This window comes from Passer domesticus, chromosome 1 (assembly GCF_036417665.1).
Source record: "Passer domesticus isolate bPasDom1 chromosome 1, bPasDom1.hap1, whole genome shotgun sequence".
Classification (NCBI taxonomy): domain Eukaryota; kingdom Metazoa; phylum Chordata; class Aves; order Passeriformes; family Passeridae; genus Passer; species Passer domesticus.
In genome coordinates this window covers 108378663-108406090 of record NC_087474.1, presented here as the reverse complement: position 1 = coordinate 108406090, position 27428 = coordinate 108378663, and the positions used below count along the sequence as shown (strand labels likewise).

Sequence of the window (27428 nt, the reverse complement as noted above, 5' to 3'; positions counted from 1 at the left end):
TGAACAATTAGTAGCTACACTGGAGAACATTTGGAGGACAGTTTAGGGTCAAAAAGCTGTGAAAGTTTAGGGTCAAAAAATCTGCTCTTTTTGGACCCAGAGACCCAAACTCTTGTAGGTCGTTCCATGTCCCCATTGGAGTAGCTAACTTATCTTCTATTCTCGGGGAAAAAAGTTTGAATCAAATAGTCAACTGAATTTTTTAATAATTAGCCTGTAGATAATAATATTATAAATGAATTTGCATGGATTTTTTCCCCAGAAGGTACCTTGTCAGTGGAGCCTAATTTTCCTGTAAGCAGAGATATAATATATTTTGATTTTTGAAAGTCTTTTCAGCTTCTCATAAACAAGGTGGCACAATGGGATACAAGGTGGGTACACAGTTGGCTGGAGAGCTCTTCTCAGAATAATTACTAGTGATTCACAGTCAAACCAGAAGGATCTGTCAAGTGGGATTCTGCCCTGGATTGCCAGAAAATATTCAATATTTTAATTAATGATTTAGCTGATAGAATCTGCATGCAAAATTTCCAGATGACACCAACCAGGGGGAGGATGTAAACCCTCTGAGCACAGGATTAGAATTCAAAATTAATGTGATATATTGGAGAACTGATCTGAAATAAATATGATGCAGTTCATCAAGAACAAGTTCTAAACTGTGGTTCAACAGGAATAATCAGCTGTGCAAATCAAAATGTAGAATAACTGGTGAGGCACCAGGTCTGCAGAAAACAGATGGGCAGTTGCAAGAATTTAGAAAATGGCTATGAATCACCAATTCTATGTCATGAATATTGTGCTAGAATATATGGACAAGTGTCTGCCTGCAAAATATTTTTGTCACTCTACCTGGCATTTGTGTGGCTGATGTACTGTTTCTGCTCTGAGCAGTGCTCTGTGGGCCTGTTGGAAGCATCCAGAGAAGAGCAGAATGAATGGCCAGAGGTCTAGACGGCATGACCCTTGGGAACTGCAAAAAGGGTCTTTTCCAGGCTGGAGCAGTAACTCTCAAACTTTCTGAGGGTTTTTTCCCTTGGTTCCCAGAAGCAGCGCAGATTTGTGTCAGGGCATGTCTGATGCACTGAGCTGCATGACAAGATGTGGCTGTGACACAGCAGTGCTTTGGTGTGACGGTCAAAAGCACCTTCTCAATTGCACACAAAGTTCTGCAACCTCTGCACTGGCCATTCCCAGTGCCGTGCCAGTGCTGGGATAACAGCGGTGGCGATTCTGGACAGCCAAGGTCTGTTTTTAAAATCTTTCTTCACTAGTGTGTGTTTTGAGTGCTTGTTTAGGAGAACAGTGTGATTCTGAAGTCTGGCCTCCATCACTGGGGAGTGTGTGGCACAGAGACATCCAGGATGATCAAAGGATAATGGGAACACTGTGGGATGGATTAGGAATCAGTGTATGAAGCCTCCTGACCTTGCAAGGTCAGCCTAGGTTCATCAGGATTTTATTAACTCCATCTCAGCACAAGCTCTGTCAGACCTGAGCTGACTCAGAGGCATTCCTGCCCTGTGACCCTCAGCAGTGCTGGAGGGATTATTAGTTCTGGCACTATGGAAACCAGAATAAATAGTAAGAGCTTGCTCTGTGCAGTGGGCTGCTGCCCTTCAATCTAGCACTGACTTTCCCTGTCATCTCCTGATCTCATTCTGTCATAGCTGCATATCTTCTCCCTCACACCTTTCCCTGTGAAAGTGATGGCACCCTCAAATCTTTCCATAATCCCTTGCAGCCTTATGTCTGAAAGTCATTGTCACCGAAGCTTGACCTTGGGCCATATCCAGAGAGACCAGGTCACTCCCAAGGAGCAGCTCCTCAGCTTGGCTGGCACTCCCACAGGCCCTGCTGTAGCGGAGAAAGAGAATTCATCTACTAGAAGATCGTCATGCTCATAGAAACATAACTTGGTGGAGCTTCTCCAGTGTCCCCACCTCTGTGCTGTATTTCCTAGCACACAGGACTTAAGCTGCATTTCTTCCTGTGTTTCATGTTGTCCCAACTTCTCTCTGCCTCTTCTCCCATCGGTGCCAACACCCCTTTTGTCTGTATTGAGGCTCCTTCATCCCTTTCCATTTGTACATTTGGTTTCATTTCCAAATTCCCTGCTCTTCTGGTAATCTTCCTGCTTTTCACTGATTCTTCACCTTTGTTTCCAGACCTTTCCCACTTCCAGACAACTAAGTGCAGTCTATTTCCAGGTTCTGTAAGAGCCTCTCTCCTTCTCTTTTAGACTCAACCCTTCCTCTCTTCATCTGCCCTTCTCTGGGGTGAGTACCATTCCCCACTACACATCTCTTCCACAGTGGCTTCTGCTGGTTTGTGTGGTACCTTTCTTTGCAGGAAGACAATCTCAGAGGCTGTAATCCAGTTTGGCTTCTCTTCCTGCATCCTGTTTTGCTTAACTGCCTGTGTTTCGGGTGGAGATATCTTTGGTACAGGGGTGGCAGTGCCAGAATAGGGAGGCTCCTTGAGGGGACTACTTGGGAGACCAGATAAATTGCTCCAGCAGGTTGCTTATGACCTAGTTGGCCATTATGCACTTAGGGAATAGGAGAGTGAGGGAAGATGCGATAACCATTTAAAAATATATGGAAATTTCATGTAAAGAGTCAAGTAATAGAGGCTGTTTTCCAGTTCTGCTGGGGATAGAGCACAAAATAACAGTCAAGTTTACTGTAGTGGAGAGATTGAGGTTAGACATTAGGAAAATCTTTCTAATGGTAAGGATAGTTAAGGACTGCAGCCGATTGCCTAGGGAGGTTGCAAAGCCTCTGTCACTGAAGGTTTTTAAGAACAAGTTAGACAAATATCTGTCAGGAATGGTTTATGTATAGTTGATTTTGCCCTGGGGCAGTGGAATGGACTTTATGAGAGCACTTCCAGCCTTACTTTTCTGTAAAAATGATGCTCTTATTGCTGGTTCCCTGGATAATAAATGTACATTTTTAAAGTTAGTAACCCACCTGTACTGCTCTATCATCTCAGTGTTTAAGTAGATTCTGTTGAGCTCTTGGAATAATTGATAAAAAATAGATTAGGAGTCGTGGGTGTTTAAAGTATTAACTCTCCTTTTGCTGGAAAATTACTCCATTGCTTTCCTTATAGCTTGGCCTTGTTTAGATGTCTTATTTTTGGGGGTGTGACATGTTTCTGTGTCTGTGCAACTTGTATAGAAATATTTTAAATGTTACAGAAATGCTGCATCCATTCTTCCATTTCACAGTATACAAGTATTTTAAGAAACACTTTTGCTACTCTTAGATAGTAAGCATATTTAAAAGGTAATTTTAAAGAATAGCCAAAAATAGGGCAAAGCCAAATCAACAATCCCCTGAGGTTGTTTTCTTTATTGTGAGCAAAACTCATCTGTAACTGGTATATCTGCTGCTGAAGGTAGCCTTCTTCCTCAGAATTATAATTAAGGCTCAATGTAAAATAGAAAAACAGGTTTGAAATGTCTTATAGTAAGTATATAGTGTAATTAATATTGAAAACAGTTGAAAATTAATTTATACATTAATACAGATCTCCCACATTGCTGCTGTCATTATTTGCATGATTTTCAAGTACAGATAAACATTTCATTTAAAAATTCAGCTTGAATATGTAGCAGAGAATTTTCACCCCTCTCTGTTCCAGTTTTGTTTTCATCTGCTTCATGAAACTGGTCTGGCCTTACTAAAATGTCTGCAATTTTCTTAACAATTACATTCTTATTTTATGAATTTTCAAGGTTACTGTGTCACTCAGAGACAATTCTGACTGTCTCTTAGTTCTTGTAAGAAACAGATAGCATTTTTGCAATGCCCTTTACTCAGCACACAGATAGTAACAGATCATATTCCATTGTATTCCTTAGGTATTTTATTTAGGGTAAGCAATTTTTGGAGTACAAATAGTATTCTCAGCAAAAGTACATGAAGAAGATAGAACCATGGTCTCTAAGAGTTAGCCATCATTTTAAATATGTTACATTCAGTAGCATTCAGCAGTACTTTAAGTATAGCATTGCATTGTTTGGAAGTCTCCTCTTCAGGGTTAAATCTTTATTAGAATTACAGAAAATTGTGAAACTGTGAAAATGAATTTGAGAGCAGTGTTGCCACCTGAGAGTGATAGCTTTCGGTCACAACATAGTTCTTCCGTTGTCCTCATGATCAGTGATTAGAACAAGAATGCTTTCTGCTTTAGGTTTTGCTTCAAGCCTAGAAGGCTACATTTTAAGTTTTGATCCCAAACTTTATGTAGGTGAAATACTGTGTTTTCTTCTTTGTTTACTTGCACCTCAAGAAAATTCTCCTCAAAATGTCTGGGTGGAGAACTGCTTAATCTCCAACTGGCCAGGTACTACCTTTGCTTCTTGAACTGTGGCAGTCCTTATGGAAACAGAGGGGCATGTCACACAGGCCAAAGATTTCACATTTTAAAGTCTTCTCCTTTCAAATTTATATTTAATTGGGATGCAAGACCTCCTTCCCTGTTTGCTTGTTTGAGTGAAGTACTGCATCCTTTCCACTTGCTAAGGGGGACAGTTTGGGTGGCAGTCACTACCAGAAGGAGGCCTTGCCATGTGAAGCCACCTGGAGCTGAATGAACAGCAGTCAAAAAAAAAGGCAGAAAAGAAGCCAGTGAGACTCCAGAAGAAGTACAGTGATGTGACTCCCTGTGAAGCAACTTGAGGGTCTTGGACTTGGAAAAGGATTCTCCGTGGAGCTGGAATAGCAGACTACTGCATGATATAACACCATTCATATCAAGCAAGATCTTACTTATTCTGATATGGCAATACTAAAAAAGAATTAAATTAAATTTTCATTCATTTTTTGTTTAATTTAAATTTCATTTAGATGTCCTTTAGTTTTCAATCTAGGTGTAGTTTTGGATACACTTGTGTGGGCTGCTTTTTCTGACAATCCAGAGCCAAATGAAAAGCAGTGGTTTGGGCACACCAGAGCATAGGAAGGTTCAAATTGAGAGAAATATATTGGCCAATGCTATTACTAAAATTATTTTATGAAGTAGTGTATTGCTGGAAATGGCAAACATCTTACCATAGTGGGAGGAAATGCTCCAGCATGTTCAGGGAGGATGTTAAGCCTGGATCCTCACCTTTGATAACTATTTTTAGCAGATGATATTCAGCTGTAGCATTGCCATTTGCAAAGCTGATGGTTCTTTGGAAAAACCCATCTGCCATTTCTCATTTCTTAATAGTACATGTCACGGTGCCTTCGTGTGGTACAACTTAGTCAGCCAAATGGCCAATTCCAGACTGAATATGACAATAAATTTAGCTGTAAATATGCTATGTTTCAGTGCTTAGTCATAATAAAAAGGCAGACTTTTTGAAAGGACAAAATGCACACGTCGTCCCTCAAGTAAAACTCAGAAAATAAAAAGTGGTGGAAAATCGATTGTAAAATTGGCAATACTTTCTGTTAATATGCTTTCTGTTAATTCCTTCTAATTAATTAGGTGGGCTGCTTTTGGAGGTTTTTTTTTTTATTTTTAGGGGAAAAGAGGCAGTCTGGCTGTGCCCATGGCTGGCTGAGTGTATTTTTACTGCTGAAAAGGCCTTTTCCCTTTTGTTCCTGGTGGTCTCCAGCAATGGGAGCGGGACTGCCTCCTTGTCTTGGAGCACCAGTGTGAGGCAGGCTAGAAACGCATTTTGTTACAGACTAAAAAATTCCAAAAGTGCTAAAAGAGGAAGCCTAAGCCCCATATCAGTGCAAAGCTACAGAAGCACTTGACTGTGCCATGTTGGAAACTGAAGAGACAGAGTGGCTAATTGGAAACATAAATGTTGTTAGAAAAAAACGAATTTTATTCATGTAAAAATGATGTGGGATATTCCCAGGCACTTGTCTTGAGGCGAGGTGAAGTTTTGGTCTTATGTTTTGCTGTTTGGTTTTTCTGTAATGTCAAGCAGGCCCATTTGACTTGATATTCTCTCAGTTTTCTTTTACCACCAAAAAAAAACCATAGTACGGATTAGTGTTATGTTTCTTTGCTCTGTGCTGTAGTAATGCCTTTACGAATCAGGGACTGCAGTCTGGATAAACAGAGAAGTGAAAGTTGACATTGCAGGATAATGTGGTGGAAAAGCCTAAAAGTTACTGAGGAGAAGGTAATATATAGATAACAGCTTAAATGCTACATTCACTTCTCTGATATTTACAACCTTTTGCTTTTTAGCAAAAGAAGCCAGGACTCATGGGTATTAACTTCTTGCTGGGCCTCTTTTTGTTGCTGTTTGGTTTGGGTTTTATGGGTGGGCAGCATCCTTGCTCTGAGCCTTTCTATGAACGCGCGTGTTCCGGTGCCGGTATCGCTGCGACTCTCATCCTGGGGCTTGGCTTTTTAGCAGAAGCACTTCATTAGGGAGCAGCACGGATCCACCCAGGCGTGCACCCCACGCTGTGCCTCTCCCAGGTTTTCTCCCTGCGGGCTGCCCAACCTCTGCTCCAAAACCTTTCTAGAGGGATACTCACACCCTTTTTAATTTCTACTCAGCCCTCGGCAACAGTGAGTAACCAAAATGTTCAGTTTCTAGTAAGATCATTACTTGCTAATATGGTGTAGCCTTTAAGGCCTTTCAGACTCTTATAAACACCCAAATAGACTCTTTTCCCTGTGAGAATACAACACCATGATGTAGCTGTAATAACAATGCTGCTTTCTGTGACCCATCATTTCCAAGGCAGTGCTTGTGCTGATTTCTCAACCAAGGGGGCTTCAAGCAGGAGGGCTTTGACAGTATCTGGAGCCCAGGGACTTGGAGTGTGATAGCAAACCAAAATTCCTCTGTCTCATAGTTGAATCCTTTCTACTGTAATTTATTATGATCACGCCACTATCATTTGCCTATGAAACTTACCTAGTAGTTTGGTCTGCTGAATCCCTAAACTTTGAAAGCCATGAAGATGAGTTTCCCAGGGGTTTAAGCAGATGTATTGGTACATGGATGGCAAGTTGGGACACTCTCCCTGTTCTTCAGAGCCACAGGTCTGTCTCCATGCTCTCTCTCATGTCAGGATTAACAAACTGTTAGCAATGGAGAACAGACTGAGCAGTATATACTTCATATATACTTCAGTATATACTTTCATATACTGTAGGGTTTGATTTTTTTCCTTAAAAATTTCTATCCTGTTCTTAGCTTTCTCACTTCCATCACAAGAAAGTCACTCCATTCTGATTTAAGAGCAAGAGTAGAGGAATCTTTGTTTGAATTTTGAGAAGTTAACAATGAAGAGTTTTCATAATGAAAATGTCCAAGAAGAATCCTACTCTGCAGCCAGCATCTAAGCAGCACCTTCAGTCCACACCTCTGAGGATAAATTTGTCTCTGTTTTTAGTGGGTAAAATAACTTTGTTCAATGCCATTTGATGGCTGACAGTGCTGTATGCCTGTGTTGTAGGTGTACATATGCTGAGATGGTGGTAGGTGGACCCAGGACAAGGTAATGGCTTCAGAAAAGCCTGGAAGACTGGCTTGTATATGAATTGTTTAAGAATTGTCTGTTTATCCTGGAGGCTCAGACTATACAAACCAGTAATTTATACTGGCTGAAGATGGATTCACAGCCTGGATGTGCACTCAGTCAGTCCTTGATTTAAACGAAAAAATTGGAATTTGGGCATGAGTCTCCATTTTTCCTCTTTCTGATCTTTATTATTCTTGATTTGTTTATCTCAAAAGAAATACTTTCAGGATAATATCTGCTTCCAGTTGCTCAGAGCGAGAATTTGAAGAGACACATGACCTGCCACAACAATGCTAAAGTTCAGAAAAGCCTCACTCTTCTTAACTCAGGAAGTAGAAGTAGGTGACATCTGGAAACTGAAGATACTTCTTTTTTTTTCTTTTTTCTTCTGTAGCAATCATAACCTTTGTGCCCAAACCACTGCTGTTTATATAAATTGTTGGACAGTTTCTGTATAATAAAAGAAAATAGGGACAAGTCCAAACAAGAAAGACAACAAGTATGGTTCTTGAAGATGTTTTTATTCAGTGGCTTCTCTAGTGTATGCATGGAGAAAATGCCATAGCATTGACTTAGTGGCTTTTGTACAATCTTTCAAGTATGTCACTGCTTTAAAACCATGTCATTCTACTTTTTGAGATAAACAAGATAATGTTCTCTCAGGCATGACTCCTGCTTGTAGTGATCAGTGTTGCACCAAAGAACCTTCAGCTGAGATGAGGACCCTGCTGTGCCAAAACAGTGAAGGACAGCTCTTTTTAAAACCTCAGCATCTAAAAAGAACAAGATAGAAGCAGAAAGAAAAAGTATTGCTGTCCAGTGTTTGCAGACAGGCACCTGAGACACTGATGCAGTACTGATGTGAGCTGAGTCGGGAGCTTAGCACACCTGAGGACTAAAGCTACAGCCTCTGAATTTAAACCTAGTATGAAGGGTGAGGTTATAACAAACAGTACTAATGTACCTAATGCACTGTTTTCTCATATTTTCTCTGTTGTATTTTTGTACTTTTTACCTGCTGCCATGAGGAGAAGAATGTAAGCTGGTAAGATTTCTCTTGGAAACTGCAGGCTTGTTTTATGCTAGCAGTGCTGGAAAGAAGTTCTTTGAAGAAGAATTATAGCTGCCCATGAAATATGTGACATAAACAACGCTTCTCATCTGCAAGTATTAATTGTGTGTTGGGAAGAAGAGGGTGCTGGGACATCAGACTGCTCAAAGTATACGGGGTATTACTAAAAGGCTTAAAAAAACTCTGTCATTGAATTGCCAACTACAGAGCAGGATTGTTGAAATTTATGAGAACAAAATTTAGTGAGATGAATAGAAATAAAGCTGTCCATATTAGTGTCACTTCTTTTTCAAAGGTCTTTGAATGCAAAATATAATTTCATTAATGTAATGCAGGCGGGCTCATTGGTTTGTTGCTTTATACAGTTACAGATCAGACTTGATGTGGTATCTTAAGACATAATTTGAAGAGCCTCAGAAAGTCCTGGGGTTTATGTGACTGGCTGTATCCGAAGGACAAAAAGGCAAGCTTTGTGGAAAGATTCTGTTTCATACTACAACTACTGGTCTGTTTGAAAGGCAAACAAACAAGATGCCAAACCCCACACGTATTCAGGCATATGAGTTCTTCATCTCCAGGAAATCTCTTAATAAGCATTCAAGATTCTTCAGTTTTCTAAGAGACATCTTCTGCTACATAAGCAAAACAGCATTAAAACCAGAAATGGACAAGCAACAAGGAGAAAATTCTCATTAAAGTAAATTAGCTGTTGCCATATTAGCATTTTGCTTTCAATTAGTATCGTGATTGTGAACAAAATCCCCCAGTTGTCCCCATTCGTGGCACTGTGGTTCAGCCCACAAGACAGCTTTGTTGTTACCAGAGTAGATGGTAGCCTCCTGCTAACAGGAGGTTAGAGAAAGTGAAATTGCTTTTTTCCAGCTGTTCAGTACCTTATGAAGAGGCAATGGGATGCTGGATATGTTAATGCAAAATAGAAGGAAAGAGGAGTGAGACCTAGGGACAATATCTAAAACTAAACTGGACTTAGGGAGTTCCATCCTGAAAGAAATATGTGCTTGAGCCTGCCACCTGCATATAGTGCTCTTGGAGAGGCAGAGGAACATGAAAGCCTGACTTGGGATGGTTGCAGAAGGTAAAGCTGAAGATAAAATTAGATGTGCATATAGTGGTTAAGGTGATTATTTTAACAGTGATTGCTGTCATTTCAACCACACTGAAGTTCTGCCAACACTGCATCAGAAAAATACTTGTACAGGGAACAAACTTAAATACTTGTACAGCGAACAAACTCTGGAATCTTATCCCTGTAGTGACAGTCTTGAAACAGTTTCAACTGGGAAAGAGCTACATTCATTTTGGGGAAGAGTGTCAGAAGTCTGGTGTGCTCATGCTTAGTTTTTATGTTATTAAATATAGAGCCACAGCCTAAAAGTTAGATCAATGTGAGACTGTGTAGACATTACATGATGCCAAGCAATGAGTTCCCAGATATTTATAAATAAACTCTTGGTGCACTCCCATTTTCCTGTCTCTCATCTTTACTATTATCCCACACACTTGCCCCAGGCTTTCTCTACTATTTATAGAGATCTTAGTAGTAATTCCCTTTTCCTGAATATTATTCTAAAAGAAAGTAGATAAATTATGCAGTATAACGCTGGTTAGGTTACACCTAATAGCTATAGCTGTTAACCTCACATGTTCATTTTACTTTTGTGGTAGTAATGAATCGTTAAATTGAGTGCAGCAGTAATCCTTGAGATATAAAAATAGAAATAATTTTACAAAGGCATTCCAAAGTGAATTGTTTCATTGATTAATATTATGTAATAGTGTCAATATCTTCTGACTGTTACGAGGTTTCTAAAGTGTAGCTTAAACTGTGAGGGTGATGTGTAGAATATCTGCAGACCCTCATGCCTTTATTGCACTCTAATCTTTTAAGACCATTCTTCAGAAACGAGAAATGAAATAAAAAACAACGCAGACTTTGTGTAAATGGTACAAGAGATCCCATTTTAATAAAACTTGAACAGTTGTTAAGAACACTTAGTTTTGCTAAATGCATCTACCAGAAGAGACAAAATTGACAAATATGTCCATTTAGAAAAGAGTATTTCAAGTTTCAGAGTGTTATAAAGGGTATATAGGGGATATATAAGGGAGGATGCATTACTGCTCTGTTCCAGAGGAAATGTATTCTCTCACCACTGTGCAGATGTTCTAACATAGTGAGAATATTCTTACCTGCCGTTGATACCGTTGTTGGTTAAGAATGACTAAATAGTTTAGTGTGAAATGAGACAATAATCCTTTTTCTCCTTACTTTAAGTTTGTTCTGCAGCTTGGTTGAAATAATACTAATTAATAATAATGTTAGGGTTTTTTCTTTCTTCTGTAAAGTTTTACAACAAAAGCAGACCCCACAAGATGTTATTTGGGTTATAACATCACTTAATAGATTTCTGTATTCCGAACAAGTAATAATCAGTTAAGTTTAGCTGTCTGAGTTTTATATTAGAAAGAATTACAGAGAATTCAAATTGCACCTTAAAATAGCAAATAGTTTTATATTAAAACAAGAAATTAAAAGAATAAAAATTGAAGGCACAAAGACTAAAATAAAGGTTATTGGAAAAGCTATGACAATTGTCATGCTGGAGATAGGACATAACTTTGGTTATTGGTTCTCAGTAGTAATAACAGTTGCCTTATTTCAGTGTGTTTTCTCTGGGAAAAAAAAAAAGGTGATTCTGTTTTTTACTTCCCATGATAATGTAATTGAAATTTGCAATGGTTACTTTCTTAATGGCAGTGTCTTCTCCTGACTGACTGTTGTAGGTGTCATGAAGAGTAAATTGCATAAGGATTTAGAATTTAGATATTGATATTAGCAGGTGTGTGGCTGCATAGTGTGTCAAATGAAATGTTCATTCTTAGATTTATTCTGCTGGAGTTTGTTGTTAGATATCTGGAGATTCAGTTTCCCTGTAATGACTTTGGCTGACTTTGGGAGACATTGCAAGTCTGATGATCTCATGGGTATTCTTGTTACTGAGAAGAGCTGTTCCATTTGCTGTGAAATATATCATGTGGAGCTATACATCCCTATATCAGTACTTTCTACAAGGCATAAATTATAGGAGGTGGTAGTTTCTTTTATTAGACCATCTGATTTAGTTGGAGAAAATAGACAATCTGAGTGCGCTGCAACTCCTTCTTCAGGTCTTTGAGAAAGATCCTGAATGACAGGTCTGCAAGCTCCAAACACGGCTTGTTTTTTCCACTTGTATCTGTTGATCAATTAAAAGATAACCTGTCTTTTTATACAGCTTACCTTGGTTAAACAGCCATGTCTACAATAAACCACAGCTTAGTAATTTCAGCATTTGCCATTCAGGACACATACCCTTATTTTCTTTGAAGTGTCTGAATTAAAGTTACTTTCAGCCATTTTTCTTTGTTCTCCCTTCACATTTTCTCACTCTGGGTATAGCCAGAAGGGCTGACTCTTTTACCTAAGCTCAAATCAAGTTATGCTAAAAATCCAATGAAGCAGTTGAGCCTGTGATTTGCTTTTCAGGTTTTTATGTTGTTCCCATCCCTCAGACTTCACTACAGACCTTATTGGTAGCCAAAGTATTTATTTTGTGGCCTGTCATATGTGATGCAAGCAGTCTATTTAAAGCTTGGTTTCATGCTCCTCAGTCAAATCACCTTGGCTTCAGCTTTGTGTCCTTGAGAGGGGAATTTTCCTAGAGCAGGTTAGTCACTTTCTTCTTTGTAGCATTTGCAGTTTTCTGTCAGTTTGGATGTTCCTCCTACTTTCTGATCCCTGGCTCTTCTCAGAGCTCTGCCTACATTCCACTTGTACATTCCTTTGCCTCAGGAATATTTTTTGGGACCAATGGAAGGGCACACAAGGAATTCAGTACATGGACCAGAAGTTCCCTGGCAGCTGTCCTGTGCATGTGCCTCATTTCTCACCTCTTCCTGGTGATTGTTCCAAAGGAGAAGAGCCTTTGGATAAGACTCACCATCTCCTCTCAGGGGTTGTGGTCCAGCTGGTAGCTTGGGAGCCTGACTGTGTGTGTTTTTCCCTCTTCTTCATGGAGAGGGAGCAGCAGTCAAACAGGGGGCCCTACTGGAAGCCATCACAACCCTCTTGTTCCAGCTTACAGCCTGAGAGATTGGCTTCTGCTGCTTTCAGTGGTCTTGCCAAGACCTGACCAAGCCGTCTGTAGCAGTGTCTGTGCATGGGCTATGCTGAGGAGTAAGTGATTGAAAGATCCCTTCTAGCAGGGCACGGGCTGGTGGGTGGGTGTGTGTTGAGTTGCAACACATTTTGAGGAAGAGCAAAATTTTTATCTTTTTTTAAGAGCACTGTTTCCCGTCCTCTAGGAGAGATGATCATGTAGGAGCCTTCAGACAAAATTGGGATTTGTAAGCTTTAGATAGAAGCTTTCTGCCATCAGACTGTCTAAAGGGGCTCTGCTTATGCCATCTAACACTTTCCCTTGTGCAGCAGCAAGGTATGCAAGTATTTGTGATTCAAATGTGTGTAAAGTGATGAAAACTTAGCACCAGGAGGAGCAGAAATGGGTTGTGGTTCTTGAAATCCTAGATTCTGGGCTTTGACATCATGTGTTACTCTTTAACTTAATTTTTTTTTTTTAAAGAGTACAAGGAGACCTTGCATGAGCCATCATGTAAGAGGGGTTTGTTGGTGGTGGCTTTTGGCAAATACTTAAGCACATTTGGCATTTAAAATTTTCTCACAACTACCCCATAAACTAAAATTTTCTAAGAAAGACAGTTTTAGTGCTAAAATAGGGGTTTTTTTTGTTTCTGTAGTAACTTTTTACTTTTATTATTGAAACAGTAGCCTGAAACCTTGGAAAATTTTCTGAAACTAGAGTTTTACAGCAAGCATATGGTGGATTTTACATTTCATGTGGAAGGAAGGAGATACCTGAAAAATCTAGAAATATCAATTATAAGGAAGCTACATCTAAGGTGCTAAGTGCAGATAGACTGAGGACTTCTAAGAAACTTAAAGTTTACCTTTCTGTGTAGTCTTACATCTAATAATTGATGACATTGTCAAATAATACTCTAATATCAATGATAGGCTTTTCATCAATTTTTTAAATGTTTGATTTTCACATTGAATGCAGAGGAGGTAGTTCCTCTATGACATTTGTATATAATGTGCATTATTTATGTCATGGCAAAAAACCAGCCATGGCAATTCCACAGCTCACAAAATCTTCAGACTTTTGCCTTTTCGTTATATTTGGACTGATTTGTGTGTGCATGTGAATCCTTAAAAAAACAGTTGTGAACATTTTAAAGATTAATTAGTTTTAATTCTGAAGGACCAGTGTCTGTTGGCTGTCTGTGGTAAGAAAGAAAGAAAACCACCTACATAAAGCTCATTCAGAAGCTAACTGGCATTGCCAGCAAAACTATGACCTTATCAATATTAGATTAGACAGAACTTGTGTATTATAAGGGTGTTTTCTGCATGGCAGGAGAAAGAAGGGAAATTACTGGATGCAAGGTGGAGGGGAAGCTGACACACAAATAAGGCTGTCTCCTTTTGCCCCGCAGGTAATGTAGCATGCATCAGGACTTTGCTTACTGCACAAGGTGTTCTCCTTCAGTACTAAATCTGCCAGCTCAGTAAATCCCAACATGCTTAATTATCCTGTTCATTTTTCTGGAATAGGAGAACTGGGAGAAGCACCTGCATTTGTCATGTGCTGCAAGTACATCTGCACAACTGTGACTGCTACTGCAGAGGATACTCCTTTCCATCAGCACTGGAAAAGCTCCACTTGTTCACTGGAGTTGGGGGTATAGTAGGGTATAAGGCTGCATGCAGTCACAGGAAAGCAGGTCCCTGTTTTGAGGTGTAGTCCTGTTGAAATTCCTGTTACGATCCTGTAGCTGTCCAGTTGAAATTGGGCTCTTGAGAGAAGTTTTATCTTCTGAGACTAAGTTTGTGACTGAAGACACAGTGTCAGAGGAAAGTGAACTTGAGCCCTTGACCCATTGGTATTAATGGCTGAACTGGCAATAAAATAAAATGGCTGTTCAGGTTTTAGTAGCAGTTAGGACAATAATTACTGGTCTCTGTTCATGTGTAGTTATTCTTAAAATTATCCTTCCCTAAGATACTGGGGAGTAAAATAATAAACCAAGGCAAGGAATAAAACAAAGGCAATCTATAGCTAGATTCAGTTGTCCACTAATTGTGCTTTTATTTTTATTCTTCTTCAAAACATTTTTCAGGTTCAGCAGAAATCTCTGAGTAGTTCTTTGAAACCTTCACACATTTCTCATAAATTAGTAATTTAACATTGCAATAATTTTTTATGTTCTGAACTGTCCCAGATCTATCATGAAATGATGGCTGTCTCAGACAGGCCCAATTTCATGGCCTCCAGGGTGGAGAGGTGACAGGGTCATGGACAATTGACACAGACTGTGATGCACAGTATTTTAGACAGAGCTCATGGCAGCTTTCCATCCTTAGGATGCCTCATATACCCTGCTAGTATTCATGTCCTTCATGCAGAGGGAAAGCATTTTCATATTTCTGACTACTTCAATTTGAAATATTTAGGGGAGATGTCACTGGGGACAAAGACATCTTTGTATATTGGTGATAGAAATTTCTAATCATTCTTCATCATTGAAATCCTGATCTTTGTAGTCCTGTAGTGAAGTTGTGCTTTATTTTTGCCTTCACTGAGAACAGAGATTAGATCCTGGAAGTAAGAATACGGATTAGTCTTCTAAGAGTATATTGCTCAGGGTTTCTTCTTCAGGTGTTGTATCTGCCTCAGGAAAGGAAAGATAAACAAGGTGAAGCTCCACTGACCACTGCAGCAGTGCTAGTTATGTACTGATTTAATTGTTCTCTGTAGCTGGCTGAAAAGAGATTTTGAAACTATGTCTGAGCAAAAAAAAAAAAAAAAACAACCAAACTGGCTTGTCATGCAAGATGGGGCATAAAACTGTTTTGGTTTACTTTGTCTTTAGAGATAAATGTTTGGGTTAAATGGAAGTGAGCAAGAGCATTATATCTCATGTTATAGCTGTCTGGGTGGCCCAGCTGAAACAGCTTCCATTGAGATAATCTGTACAGATAACAGACATTTCCTAATGTTAATGAGATTTAAAAAACTAATGGAACTAGAAGATTATTAAAATTATTAATCAAAAGAGATTCTCCTTTACACTGAGACACATGGTAATGTTGCTCAGTTTGCCTTAATACTTTCCTTCTTACAGTCATCACGAGCTTTACATGTCTACATCATTTCACAGCAGCAGTAGTGGCATCATCATCATCATAATCATTATTACTACTACTATTATTATTATTATTATTATTATTATTATTATTACTGTTATTACTATTATTACACCTCTAGGTATTTTGAGAGGATCCAAGCAGCTTGTCCAGTGTCATATAGACTGTGGGAAAACTGCAGCTAAGAAAAGAATTGTAATGTTTTTGTTTCAAGATCTTACAAAAACTTCTGTGACTTTACTGACAGAAAAATTTCTAGAACTATTACTTAAGACATCGTAATATTTTTCCCCCTGGATCTTTTGGTACACAGCGTTATGCATTCCTTTCTTGCTGCTCCATGTTCTTACAGGACTTGAGTCTTTGCAAATGTAATAGTGCAGTACTGCAGGCAGCTCCCTTGTACAGCAGCCAGCAAAGCTCTTTTCTCCTGAATATTATATGAAAATAATTCAGGCCAGTCTTATTGTTTGGCCTGCTGGTTTTGTATGCAGACATCAAGTATTAAAACGGAAGCTGGGAAATTGTAGCACAGTCTGGTAGGACTATTCCATGTGTTTTTGGAATGTGCTTTTGCAACCTGTGTTGCTTAATCATATCATACATTATATAACATGTTGTTGATACACGGATTCAAAATCAGTTGATACGGTGTTTAAAATAAAAAATGCATTTCCTATTGACTCATGGAAATTTCCATACAAAGCAAGCCAGTGCTTTTTTAAGATGGTTCTACATTGCGATTTTGAGCTCTACATTGTCCTTGCATTTAAGAAGTATGAAATAATTCACAGGCTGAAGGATAATTCACTTTGTGAAGGAATTCCCAGGTCAATACATCTTAGGCCAGATTTTGCTTGAAACCTTGGCCTACAATGCTTATCCTTTGCGTTTGCTGTTAGATATATTCATGTGAAAGTACATATCTCTTTATATAATGGTACATGAATCAAAGGTGAACTTTGTAAGGAAAGAATATGGAAAGATTGGATTGTTTTGTTCTTTGATTTTATTTCTTTGCAAAGTACTTGCCTATATGTTGTAAAAAAGGAAGTTATAAGAAAAGAACACTGATAAGATTATTTTTAAAATCAGGTTATTCTTTCCTTGTTTTGCTGTTGATACGTGGCTTGAGAGAGAAAAAATATTTAGAAGACACTTGGAGAAATCTTTATGCAAAAGACAAGATGTAGGCTGCTGATTGCTAGGCATGTGATATAAATAAGTTTTAAGTGAAATAAATATGTGAAGCCCCATTAAAGTTGAAGATATTATCTAGAGAGTTTTAAAGTGATTTAAGGAGTAGTCCTCTCTCATCTCTAGGTACTTGTAATATGAGAGAATGAAATACTTAATGTTCTAAAAAAATAAGAAGGGGCAAAACATTCCTCTCTCTTTTTTTAGTCTTCCTTTCCACGTTCCTATATCTCTCTCTATATATTCACAGTATCTTTCCACAATCTTAACATATATAGGTCACCTTTAGTGTCAAAGAAAATAGTGAGCAAGTTATTTAAAATACATGTTTAGGGGTGGAATTCAGCGAAGCAAGTTCTCATTAAAATACATGTGATTAGCCCCCAAAATGTCAAAATGAGACAGACCTACCAAACATCAGCACACTATTAGAAAGATGCGTAGCTTTCCACACCCACTGCCCATTTCTTTGATGCTTAATATGTGAATTCCTTCCATCACTGATGTCATCAAGTAGAATTAATTTTTACCCAGTTTTTTGTCTGATGGAAGTATGATTCTAAAAAACTCTAATCTGGCGATTCTCTGAAGGATCCTAATGTTCTCTTTGGAAATCTGAAATAGAGTGAGTTCTTTTCTTCAACTATTCCTTTGTGATTGTCTCTCAAATACCTGCCATTTAGGATGTTTGCCCTAATTAGTTAATTAAGGTTTTCAAAGAGTAGCACCCTACAGCTGTATTCCCAAAAAACTGCCATGGAAAGGTATCATCCTGAGGAATAACATGGAGGAGCAGTGTTCCTCAAAGCAAACTCAGTCCATCTCAGTTAACAGCAGCTCTGCCAAAATTTTGCCTTTCAAGAAGAGTAATCAGATACTCTGCTGTGTCACATCATGTGAATGTTAGTGTTTGACTCACAAGAGAATGTAATTTTTCTTTTATTAATGGTCTGCTTAGTATGTGCTTGCAGAATAAGATTATTTCATTCCATATTTTAAGCTTTGACAAAAATAACACTGGGTGTGTGAGGTCATATTTGGAACTCTAGAAAGCATGCTTAAACCCAAACCATATTCTTCTCTCGAATGTTCTACCATGTCAGCTATGAGTTTAACAACAGCAATATGTTCTGAAGACTGTAAGTTATTATTGTTATACGTGCATATCTGTTACAAACATGCTCATCTTTTTAAAATGGTTAATCCCATTTTGAAGGCTTTGATGGCTGTATGCCATATACCAATAAGTATTAAACTGTTTGTTTGCTATTTAAAATAGATGAACTTCACAAAATCCCCTTATGCATAGGTCATTTAAGGAAATTTTTATTCTATTTTTTTATAACCCTAATCCATTATGAAGTGGACTTCCTACCCTTTTAAATGACCTTTTATCAGGGTGTGTTGTCCTGCTATCGCTGCTTCTGTCTTTTAGGCAGTAGAGCACATTTGAATATTTTACTGTCAACTCAAAGACAGTTACTGCATGAAGTATAAAAAGATGTATTTCACTTATTATTTCCCCACTATTGTTAATTACAACTTTTCTAGGTAGTTCCTAATGCACTGTAGCACAAAATACAAAGGGTTTGTTTAAGCTTTTGCTGAAGTACCTTAAGTGAATGTTTTTTGTTTAATATTGTGTAGAACAGATAATATTTGCATGCTGGAAGCCACATCTCATCTCAGACATTAAAAACAACAGATCACATGCACAAACATTAGAATGTACTAATGTATTCATAGTGTTCATTTAATTGTAGCCTTTGTTATGTCTCAGTAAGTATCTGAGAACTGGACTAGGAAAAAATCAGGGACCCCTATATTAAAATGCTGTAGAATTTCACTCACCTTTGAATTTGATTTCCAAAGATTCGTGTGCTAGATTGTTCTTTAGCTAGTACTGGTAGCTGCTGAACTTCTGTTTTCTTTCTTAAGGCTCATTCTTTTTATATTCCATCTATCTGAGTACAGCGCCTGCAGATTATAAAACATTCTTAATCTGCCCATTCTTAATAGACTGGGCTCTTCTCTAGAGAAGTATTTTTTGTATGTTAGTGTAACATTCAATAGTAAGACATGTTATATTTTAAAGAAATACCTCCTAGTGACAAGGAAAATGAGACCATTTAGATGGCGTTTTTTAGTGTCTCAATAATTTTTTAAGCATAAGGACCCTAAATTAGAGGATTATTGGGAAGCTCCAACAAATACTTTGTTCCGTTGGTGTTGCTAGAAAAAGAGCAGTATGGTATTAACTGGATTTTTGCTTTACTATGAGATTCTTATTTGAAGTATTCTGAGGAGGGAACAGAAACTATGCTATGAAACTGACCTCAGTTCAATTCTCATGACTTACAAAAACACATAAAATTATCACCATCTTTGAACAGGGTATTAGTAATGAGCTGGTACAATATTACAAAGTGCCTTGCCTAGAGTTAAAACAAAATGACTTACTCTTGAGTTTCCAGTGCTCTGGCTGTTTATTCTCTTTCATGGCAGGGAGGTTCTCTGTGTTCAGCACATCATTTGTACAATTTTTAACATGCTTTAACTTGTCATCGATACACTGATAGCTTGTGCTGTAACCAGAGATTTATCCTAGGCCCCTCTCTTGTCCCCACCCAAAAAATTCTGTGGGGCTTCTGACAGATATACAGTGGCAGGTTTAAATTAGATGTCTGAAGTGGTTATTGCTATTGGCTGCCTACACTGCCTCTCTGACAGACGTTGCTGTCTCAAGGTTGGCATGGCTGATCTGCATGTCAGCCACAGTAGTTTCCAGTCCAGCATATTAAGATAAACCACAGACAGAAATAATGTCCAGAACAGCCGTAGGCGTGAGGTAATGTGTCAGGGTTTTGGGGTGTGGTTTGTAGATCAAGTGCTACTTGGATCTCAGATGCAAAGCACATTTTGTCAGAAAAGCCAGTTTCAGCCATCAGTGGTACCCCAAGCCCAGGTCACAGCTGGAAGTGTGCCTGGCAGGTGGGCACTGCTCAGGTGTGTTGGTTCAGTGCATACCAGGTGGCCACTAGACTGACCTCCTTTTGCAAAACTGTGTTTAGGAAGGGACAAGGTTAACTTCTCAAAGCCAGCTCTGTCAAGAGGGTGCCAGGCTGTGTGACTTCACCCAAGCCAGATGTGTAGATGTGAAAACAAGCCCTTACTGTCCCCTCTGGACACCCAGGCAACATCAATCCTCCCTGGCTGCCCCACTCTAATCTCCTCCTCACCATGCCAACACTTAGCTTGGGTCAGGTGGTCCCCCTGACTCAAGCAGACCTGTCAGAAACCTCCTTGTTTTCGCTGTCTCTTTCCAGAGGAGTGGCTGCACGTGGATGTGAACTGCAGCTGATGTCGGGGCAAGGCTGTGCCAGATCCCCCCAGCTATCGCTGGGCAGCAGTGCCAGCCAAAAGCACTTGGTTATGGGGACACGGTGCTCCAGTTTGTTTTTGTCTTTGTTGGTTATCACATGCAATGTAGTTGTGGCCTGAGCTTGTGAACTAGAGCCTCTGTTTATATTCAAGTTTTGCCTTGTGTTAGGCTTGGGTCTTCTTATTAGGTACTTTTTCACTTAAACACTCAGTGTGTCTGCAAAGTTGAGTACATACTGGGGAAGGGAGGTAATTTCCTTTGGTTTCCTCTACTGTGAAGTTACCTAAGACAATGCATGGTGCAAGGAGAGACTCAGCACTATCCAGCATCATGTTAATAGTATGTTCACAGCCTGAAATGCACTATCCTAAACACACTGCCCATTTTTAAATGGTACTGTTGCAACAACAGAAAGATCTAAGTGCTAGAGATTTCTTTGCAATGCCTGTATCAGTGTTTTCTGCATGTTCTGCTTTGTAAGCACTTTGGCCATGGAAATAGTTAAATAATCTTGATTAAATACCTGCTAGGTGGTCAAATATGTTGCTGATGCTTAAACAAAATCTCATAATTGTAGTTTGAGAGACTCCATCTATGCAGTAACAGTAAGAAGATAACTGCATTTAGTTTTTTAAAACATTTTTTATTTCTGTAAAAGCAGAAGAGAAATTCTTGGGATATACAAGAGGCACTTCTGTAGGCTAGGGGCGTTCTTCCAGCTCAGCATCACAGACTTGCTGCATGCAATGAACATGGGAGGGATTCTCCAAGATATTTATATGGAAAATATTAGGCAAACCAAATGAATACCAACTCCACTATATGGAAATGCATGTACATGGGAGTCTGTATACATTTGCACTACAGTGCCTACCTGAGAGGAAGTGTTCATGGCAATTGGTAAAAAGGAAGAATTAAAGAAAGGTTGAAGGGAATTATTTTGTTTATTGTCTTTAAAAGACTTAGCCAAAAAGCCACGGACTTCTGGGAAAAATACTAAGGTGAATAGAATGTGTGACTCATTTTTTAGATAGTGATTGAATAAGGAAGGAAGAATTTAATAAGAATTGATACAAGACAGTACTAGTTTGTAAAAAACTTTGTCCATGCTGTATGGTGCAAACCACTGAGAGCAATCTGTTTCCCTGTAATCCAGGTATTATTTTATTAATATTTTTATGTGAACCCTGAGGCACAGTGAACTGAATTAGACACTTCTTAGATAATTGGACTTTAGTTAAAATTGCTTTTGAACTACAAAATCTAACAGTGACAAGGTATTTACTGCAGGAACACACAAATCTTTGCAGGTGTGCATCAGAGAACATGATCCAGATGATAACAGACTTCTCATTACTCACATTAGTGTGCATTGCACAATTCAAATGCCACTGAGAAATGAAAGAAGAATGTTGTTGTCCATTGAAATCTGGAACTCCTGTTACAGTGGAAACTCCATAACTGTCCTGCATCTTGACACATAGTAAATACATTAATTTCTCTTTTATTTTCTGCACACTGTGCTCAGGGAGACATATGAAAAAAAAGTCATCAGTATTAGGTTGATATCTGAACAGCCACCTGAAGCACAGTATACTCTTGCCTGCATTATGCATTGCTTTTATGAAAAGTCCAGTTCTCAGGTCTGTTCTCAGACCCTTCCTTGACTCAGTACCATTACACCATTTCAGATGAGAATAGTATTTGTTCTGTACTTCAGTACCTCCTCGGAGAGCTAACTTTAAACAGCTCCTGCCCTACAGGGGTCACAGTCTTAATGTGACCTAATTTAACAACAAAATACATGAGGACAACACTTTTCCCCACCAGTCAAACCATATTCTCCAACCCCAGATAATTTTTGGGTGTTGCAGTAACTGTTGTGTGTCTTCATCTGGGTCTGGTTTTAGTCAAAACTTGGCAAAGCATCTGTGAAGGGGCATGGTTTTGTCTGTATTTCTGTGGATTCAAAGTTTTATGAAGTTGCCTGATAAAATGGTCTTGTCTTGAGCTGTTTGTCAAGCAAACAATATTCCAAAGGAAAAACAACAAGCTGCTACAGTAATGCAATTTCTTTATTTTATATTCCTCTACATATGCAGTACTCTACAAACCTGGTAAGTGGCACTGCTTGTGATTATTAAAGATTTCTTAAGATGAACACCAACTAGGATAATTTTAAAATATTTACCATAATTCAAGAATTCTTTGAATTATGATTAAGGAGAATGAGATGTTAAGAAAATCTCATTTGCATATACCCTTCTTACCTGCACTTGCCCATGGTAATGACATTTTGCTTGACAAAAATTATAAGGTACATGCTTAATGTATCTTTAATTGTCTCCTCATGTAATTTCTCAACTGAAAATGAGAGTGTCATTAGTTGAGTCACCAGTGCTCCTTCCCCCCTTCCCCACACTTGACTTGGAAAACTTTGCTAGTGCATATAGAAAAGTACAGGCAGCTCCTGTGGGATCTGTCAGGGAAGGCATGAAGCCTTCCCATGGCTTCTGGAAACCCGTCCCTCCCCACAGGTAATTTCTTCCCATCAGGTGGAGTGAGTGTCTGCCATGGTGCCGTGTCCTTCTGTCTGTGGGCTCTGACCCAAGTGGAGCCCCGGGGCCGTGTCCAGACTGTGACTCACTTGGGTTGGTGGCACTGGCCCCTCTCCCTGTGCCAGGGAGTGCCAGGCACATGCTGCTGGAAGGAGATTTCTGTGGAAGCTTTGTGGCTGGAGAGGGTATCAGGGGGCTTTAGTGGGGATGTAAAGGATCTTCACATGAATGAGGAGAAGGAGAAGTTCTCAACTTCTGTTGAGAAGTCCTGGCATTTCAGTTCTCTGTGGGCATTAGCAAGCAGAGCACTGCCAGTCCAGGAAAAGCAAGTGGGTAGAAGGGCAGAAAATGGAGCCCCATATTTATACTGCCATCCTGTTTTGTGGGAAGGTAAGTGATAAATAGAACAAATAATTTATGAGGGTGGCAATAGAAGAGCCTTTCCTTTATTCACTTTTCTGTATGCTGGCAGAACTGGCAATTTGTGTGAGCTTGACAGTCTTTGAGATCACCTTGGAGAGGCTTTGTCCATTAGTGATGAGTGCTGTGATGGGAATTGTTGTCTCATTCCTGAGGGGACATGCTCAGGGCTGCTGCTGGTCCCCAAGGTGAAGCTGTGGAGAATTGCTGTGTGGGCAGGATGGTGGCTCAGTGACAGTGAGTCTCCTGAATTTCGTTTCCAGTGTTGATAAAAACTCTTTTCTTAATGCACCAACGGCCCTCAGGATGAGATTTTTTTCTTTATTTTCACACCAGAGACCCATATATACTGTGAAGAAAGATCACAGGCAAAAAATAAACTTAACTGACCAGTCTCAAAATAAAGGAGCTCATTTAGTTACCCCCACAATATCTGGGGTAATTTCATTCAGGCTGTTAATTAGGGTGAGCTTTGTGAAATGTCCTAATGCCCTGAACTGGTGAACTGAGCAGTGGATTTCGCTACCTGTGTGCAAGAATATTGTGTTTGCTTCTTTTAGCTACTGACATAAATAGTAACTCGTTAAAGGGCATAGCTCCAGGCTTTGCCTTAAGAAGGAGATGAAAAGATAATTGCTGGATAAGCAAGTGAGCGTGGGGGACTGTAAGAGTAAATGAGACTGGTTGTGAACCAGTAACAATCTTCTTTCAATCAGCCTGGTTTTAAGGCTGTAATCTCCCCTGGGCAGAGAAGGTCTCCACGTTGTGTGGCTCTGAGAGCAGCCTCGCTCCTTGGTCCTGCGTGGGGCCGTGGCCACTGAGGACAGGCCTCTGACTGCGGCTTACAGCTCTGCTTCTGACCCTGCATAAGCTGATCTGCTTTCATTTTTGTTGGTGTTCTGCTTGGCATTCTTTTTGTGAAGTGCTTTTTTGTTTTATAGAGACCTATTTATCCCTCCCTTCCCTGCACCAGTGGAGGTTTATTAGATCGCATGGCAGCCTGCCATCTTCCTTATTAACCAAGCTTTTTCCCAAATAAACGTGCTCCTTGTGTGCATGTCTCCTATTTATGATTTACTTCCCATTATAAAGCTACAATCTACAATATTAAAAATAATACACAGACAGATGTTTATGAGAGGCTGAACAGGGTTTTATTGTACTGACTCTGGTATTTGTGGTTTATATTTCTTTAATCTCTAGTGAAGTGTGGTTCCTCCCGCCCTCCCCAATTTACTGCTTCTGCCTCTTATTATCCTTATAACAGGTGATGGTGCCCTTTAAACACATTTTCTTTCAGGCTCTTACATGCTGCAATATAAGCAGGAGTATGAGGAAGTATGATGATGTACTTAAAATGTTGTCTTTATGTAAGAAATTAGAAATGAGGCCTTTATTCTGGAGATCTAGGTCTACCCACCTGGAGGCAAAGAGAGCCTTGCCTTCCATTTGCATGACTTCAGTAGGGTATTTGATCACCCTCTGCTGGCTGAGCTGCCCGGGCAGCTGCCAGTCTGCTGGATTTTGGGAGAGTGCCTTTCCGCTCCGGTGGAGTCCCAGACATCACTTGGGATTTCACTTTGTGCGTCTGAACCGCGTTACTGCAGTTCAGTCACAACAGTTTGGAGTCACTGGCTGCATATAGAGTTTTTTATTTTTTATTCAAATGGATGGAAGAGAATTCTGCCCCTGGGTCAGATAATCATCTCAGACCTGTTAAATAAGCAGCTGTGACATGCATCATAACAGGGGCCTAAACCACCATATTTTTTCAATATGACACTTGGTTGCTTTTTTTCCTTGGCCTGTGGTTGGGCTTACATTAGAAAAACAAACAGCACTTAGCTATAATTAAAAGTGCCCTACGGTAAGTGGGATGACAAAACAATGGGAATACTGTTCATATGGATGAAGTCAAGTGTAAATGAAGTCTAAAAGAATTAAGTTGAATGCAAGGATAAAATTATCTTGTTGGCTAGGCACAGAAAGTATAAAATAAGCCTACCCAATACAACAGATCTTGCATTTCACAGTAAAAAATCTGATCAGGCTAGTTTTTTGTATCATGAGGCAAATCCATCTTTTGCTGTAGCAACAGAAACATAACCTTCAATTAACTATTTAAAACTATTTGAAATGCAGTTGTATATTGGTAATTGTAGAGAGTTTTATGCATACAAGTATCTACCTTGGACATGTGTGCAATATACTTATTTATACTACTTGCATTCAGTTTCTAAAAATAGGAAATATTCATAATAGTATTCTTAGAATTCCTTTTTTTTCAAGATAGTCAAGTTCTACCTGGAAGTACATTTATTAAAATTTTGTGTTGAAGAACCACTGTACCATATAGTTTTTTTTTTTTTTTTAAAGTATGCTCCAGACATAATTATGAACATAGTAAGATGTAATTATAAGAAGGGTTGATAATTTTCAACCTCCAGTAGCTGTCATCCTGCTTCAGGTTTAGCTGTAGTCAGAGCCTTGCTGACCAACTGACTGATGTTTCACTAATTGCCACTTGAAAATGAAAAGGGAAACTGTCTAGCTTTGAAACATTATTCATGAAAGAAGGATCATGCTGGCATGTTTTCAGAACGGGATCTTTCCCCCCTGTCTTGTCTAGACAGGCCAAGTACAAGACTTTGTACTGAAAAGGGCTCTCTGGTGTGTCATTAGGCACAGTGGTTTAGTCTGGACTGGTCTGGATTTCCTGGTCAGAGTGTTTTGAGGTCACTCCTTGTATTTTGGTACAGACCTCTGCAGGTTTATTTCAGCTTGAAAATACTCTAATATTTGCTTTCTACTACCTCCCTCAACCTGATTTTAATCCGTTTTGCTTTACAAGGAAGGGTTCTTCTCTGGTTTTAGTAAAAGCACTGTTTAAATGCATTCACTAAGCAAACTAATTTAAGGTACTGAATTTTTGTTACAAGTTGCAAATACCAGATGCTAAGTATATTCTATGGTCAGAAGTATCTGTATTTTCATTGAATAATCTGTTGAATTAATGTATCGTATTCCTGCAATACATTTTTTCTTTGAATATTTCTTTCTGACTTCAAAAGGATGTGATTATGCAGACTAAGGTTTGCAATTTTGTGTCCTCCATTAGATCTTACATTTTGTTGGATATAGATGTTACTTCTGCAGATGCATGAGTGAGAAAAAGAGGAGCTCCACTGATACACAGGCACTGCTCAGCACTAACCAGAACATCACTGTGACATCAACACTGTCCTACAACACTGTCCAACACTGATTATTTGGATCACAAATCCAGATAGCCACCAGCAGGTCTGTTGTGAAGAAAGTTAACTCCATCCCAATCAGGGCCAGTAGAGGATGACTGCTTCATTGGCAAATAGATTTGGTGGGAGACCAGAAGGCAACACGCTTTTTGACAACATGCCCCATTTTCAAATCAACACAGAATTTCTGTGGTATTGTGAGCAACCTTCCAGTCAATGTGGCGCATCAAAAATGCGACAAGAGGCCTCATGACTTTTTTTTTTTAAATGCATTTTCACAATGGCTATTTTCACATGTGTGAGGGAATGATGAAATAGCCTTTATATTTTACAAGAAAAGTTGATTGAGTCTGCTTTTTGATTCTAAATTTCAGTGTGGTCTGTTATCTATGACAACCCTCCCCCTTCACCTTAAATCACAAATCCTTTCTTCTGGTTAGTCCTCTTATGATAATGTTAGTTAAACCCCAGAACTTTTAATACTTTAATATAGCTATGAAAAATGTAATGCTTCATCTAGTCTTTTGTGTGAAAACCGTGTAATCTGGTGGCAAACAGACACCTTGAGTTCTTAGCTTTTACACTGTTTTTGACTTGACATCTTGCTTGAGCATTTTATATCAGTCCTGGGGGAAGCATGGAAAGCATTACATTAGGACTCAGCACAAAGGCACAGGAAAGCAGTAAAAGCTAGCCAAAGTAGGATTCCACATATTCTTACTGCAATATGGTGATTGGTTCTTTCTAATAGAAGC

The 27428-nt window shown here is 39.1% G+C and overlaps 1 protein-coding gene across 5 annotated transcripts in view; it reads left to right on the top strand.

The window, feature by feature from the left end:
• The window catches only part of LDLRAD4 (low density lipoprotein receptor class A domain containing 4), a 283046-nt gene that overhangs the window by 104878 nt on the left and 150740 nt on the right, over positions 1 to 27428 (top strand). Inside the window, exon 1 of one of the 5 annotated variants that reach the window (XM_064432937.1) lies at positions 26689 to 26795. The exons of the other annotated variants lie outside the window; for them this stretch is intronic. Within the exon in view, the coding sequence (XP_064289007.1) occupies positions 26768 to 26795 (28 nt within the window). The 5' untranslated portion in view covers positions 26689 to 26767. Of the gene's footprint in view, positions 1 to 26688; positions 26796 to 27428 lie in introns of those variants that run through there. 5 annotated transcript variants of the gene reach the window in all.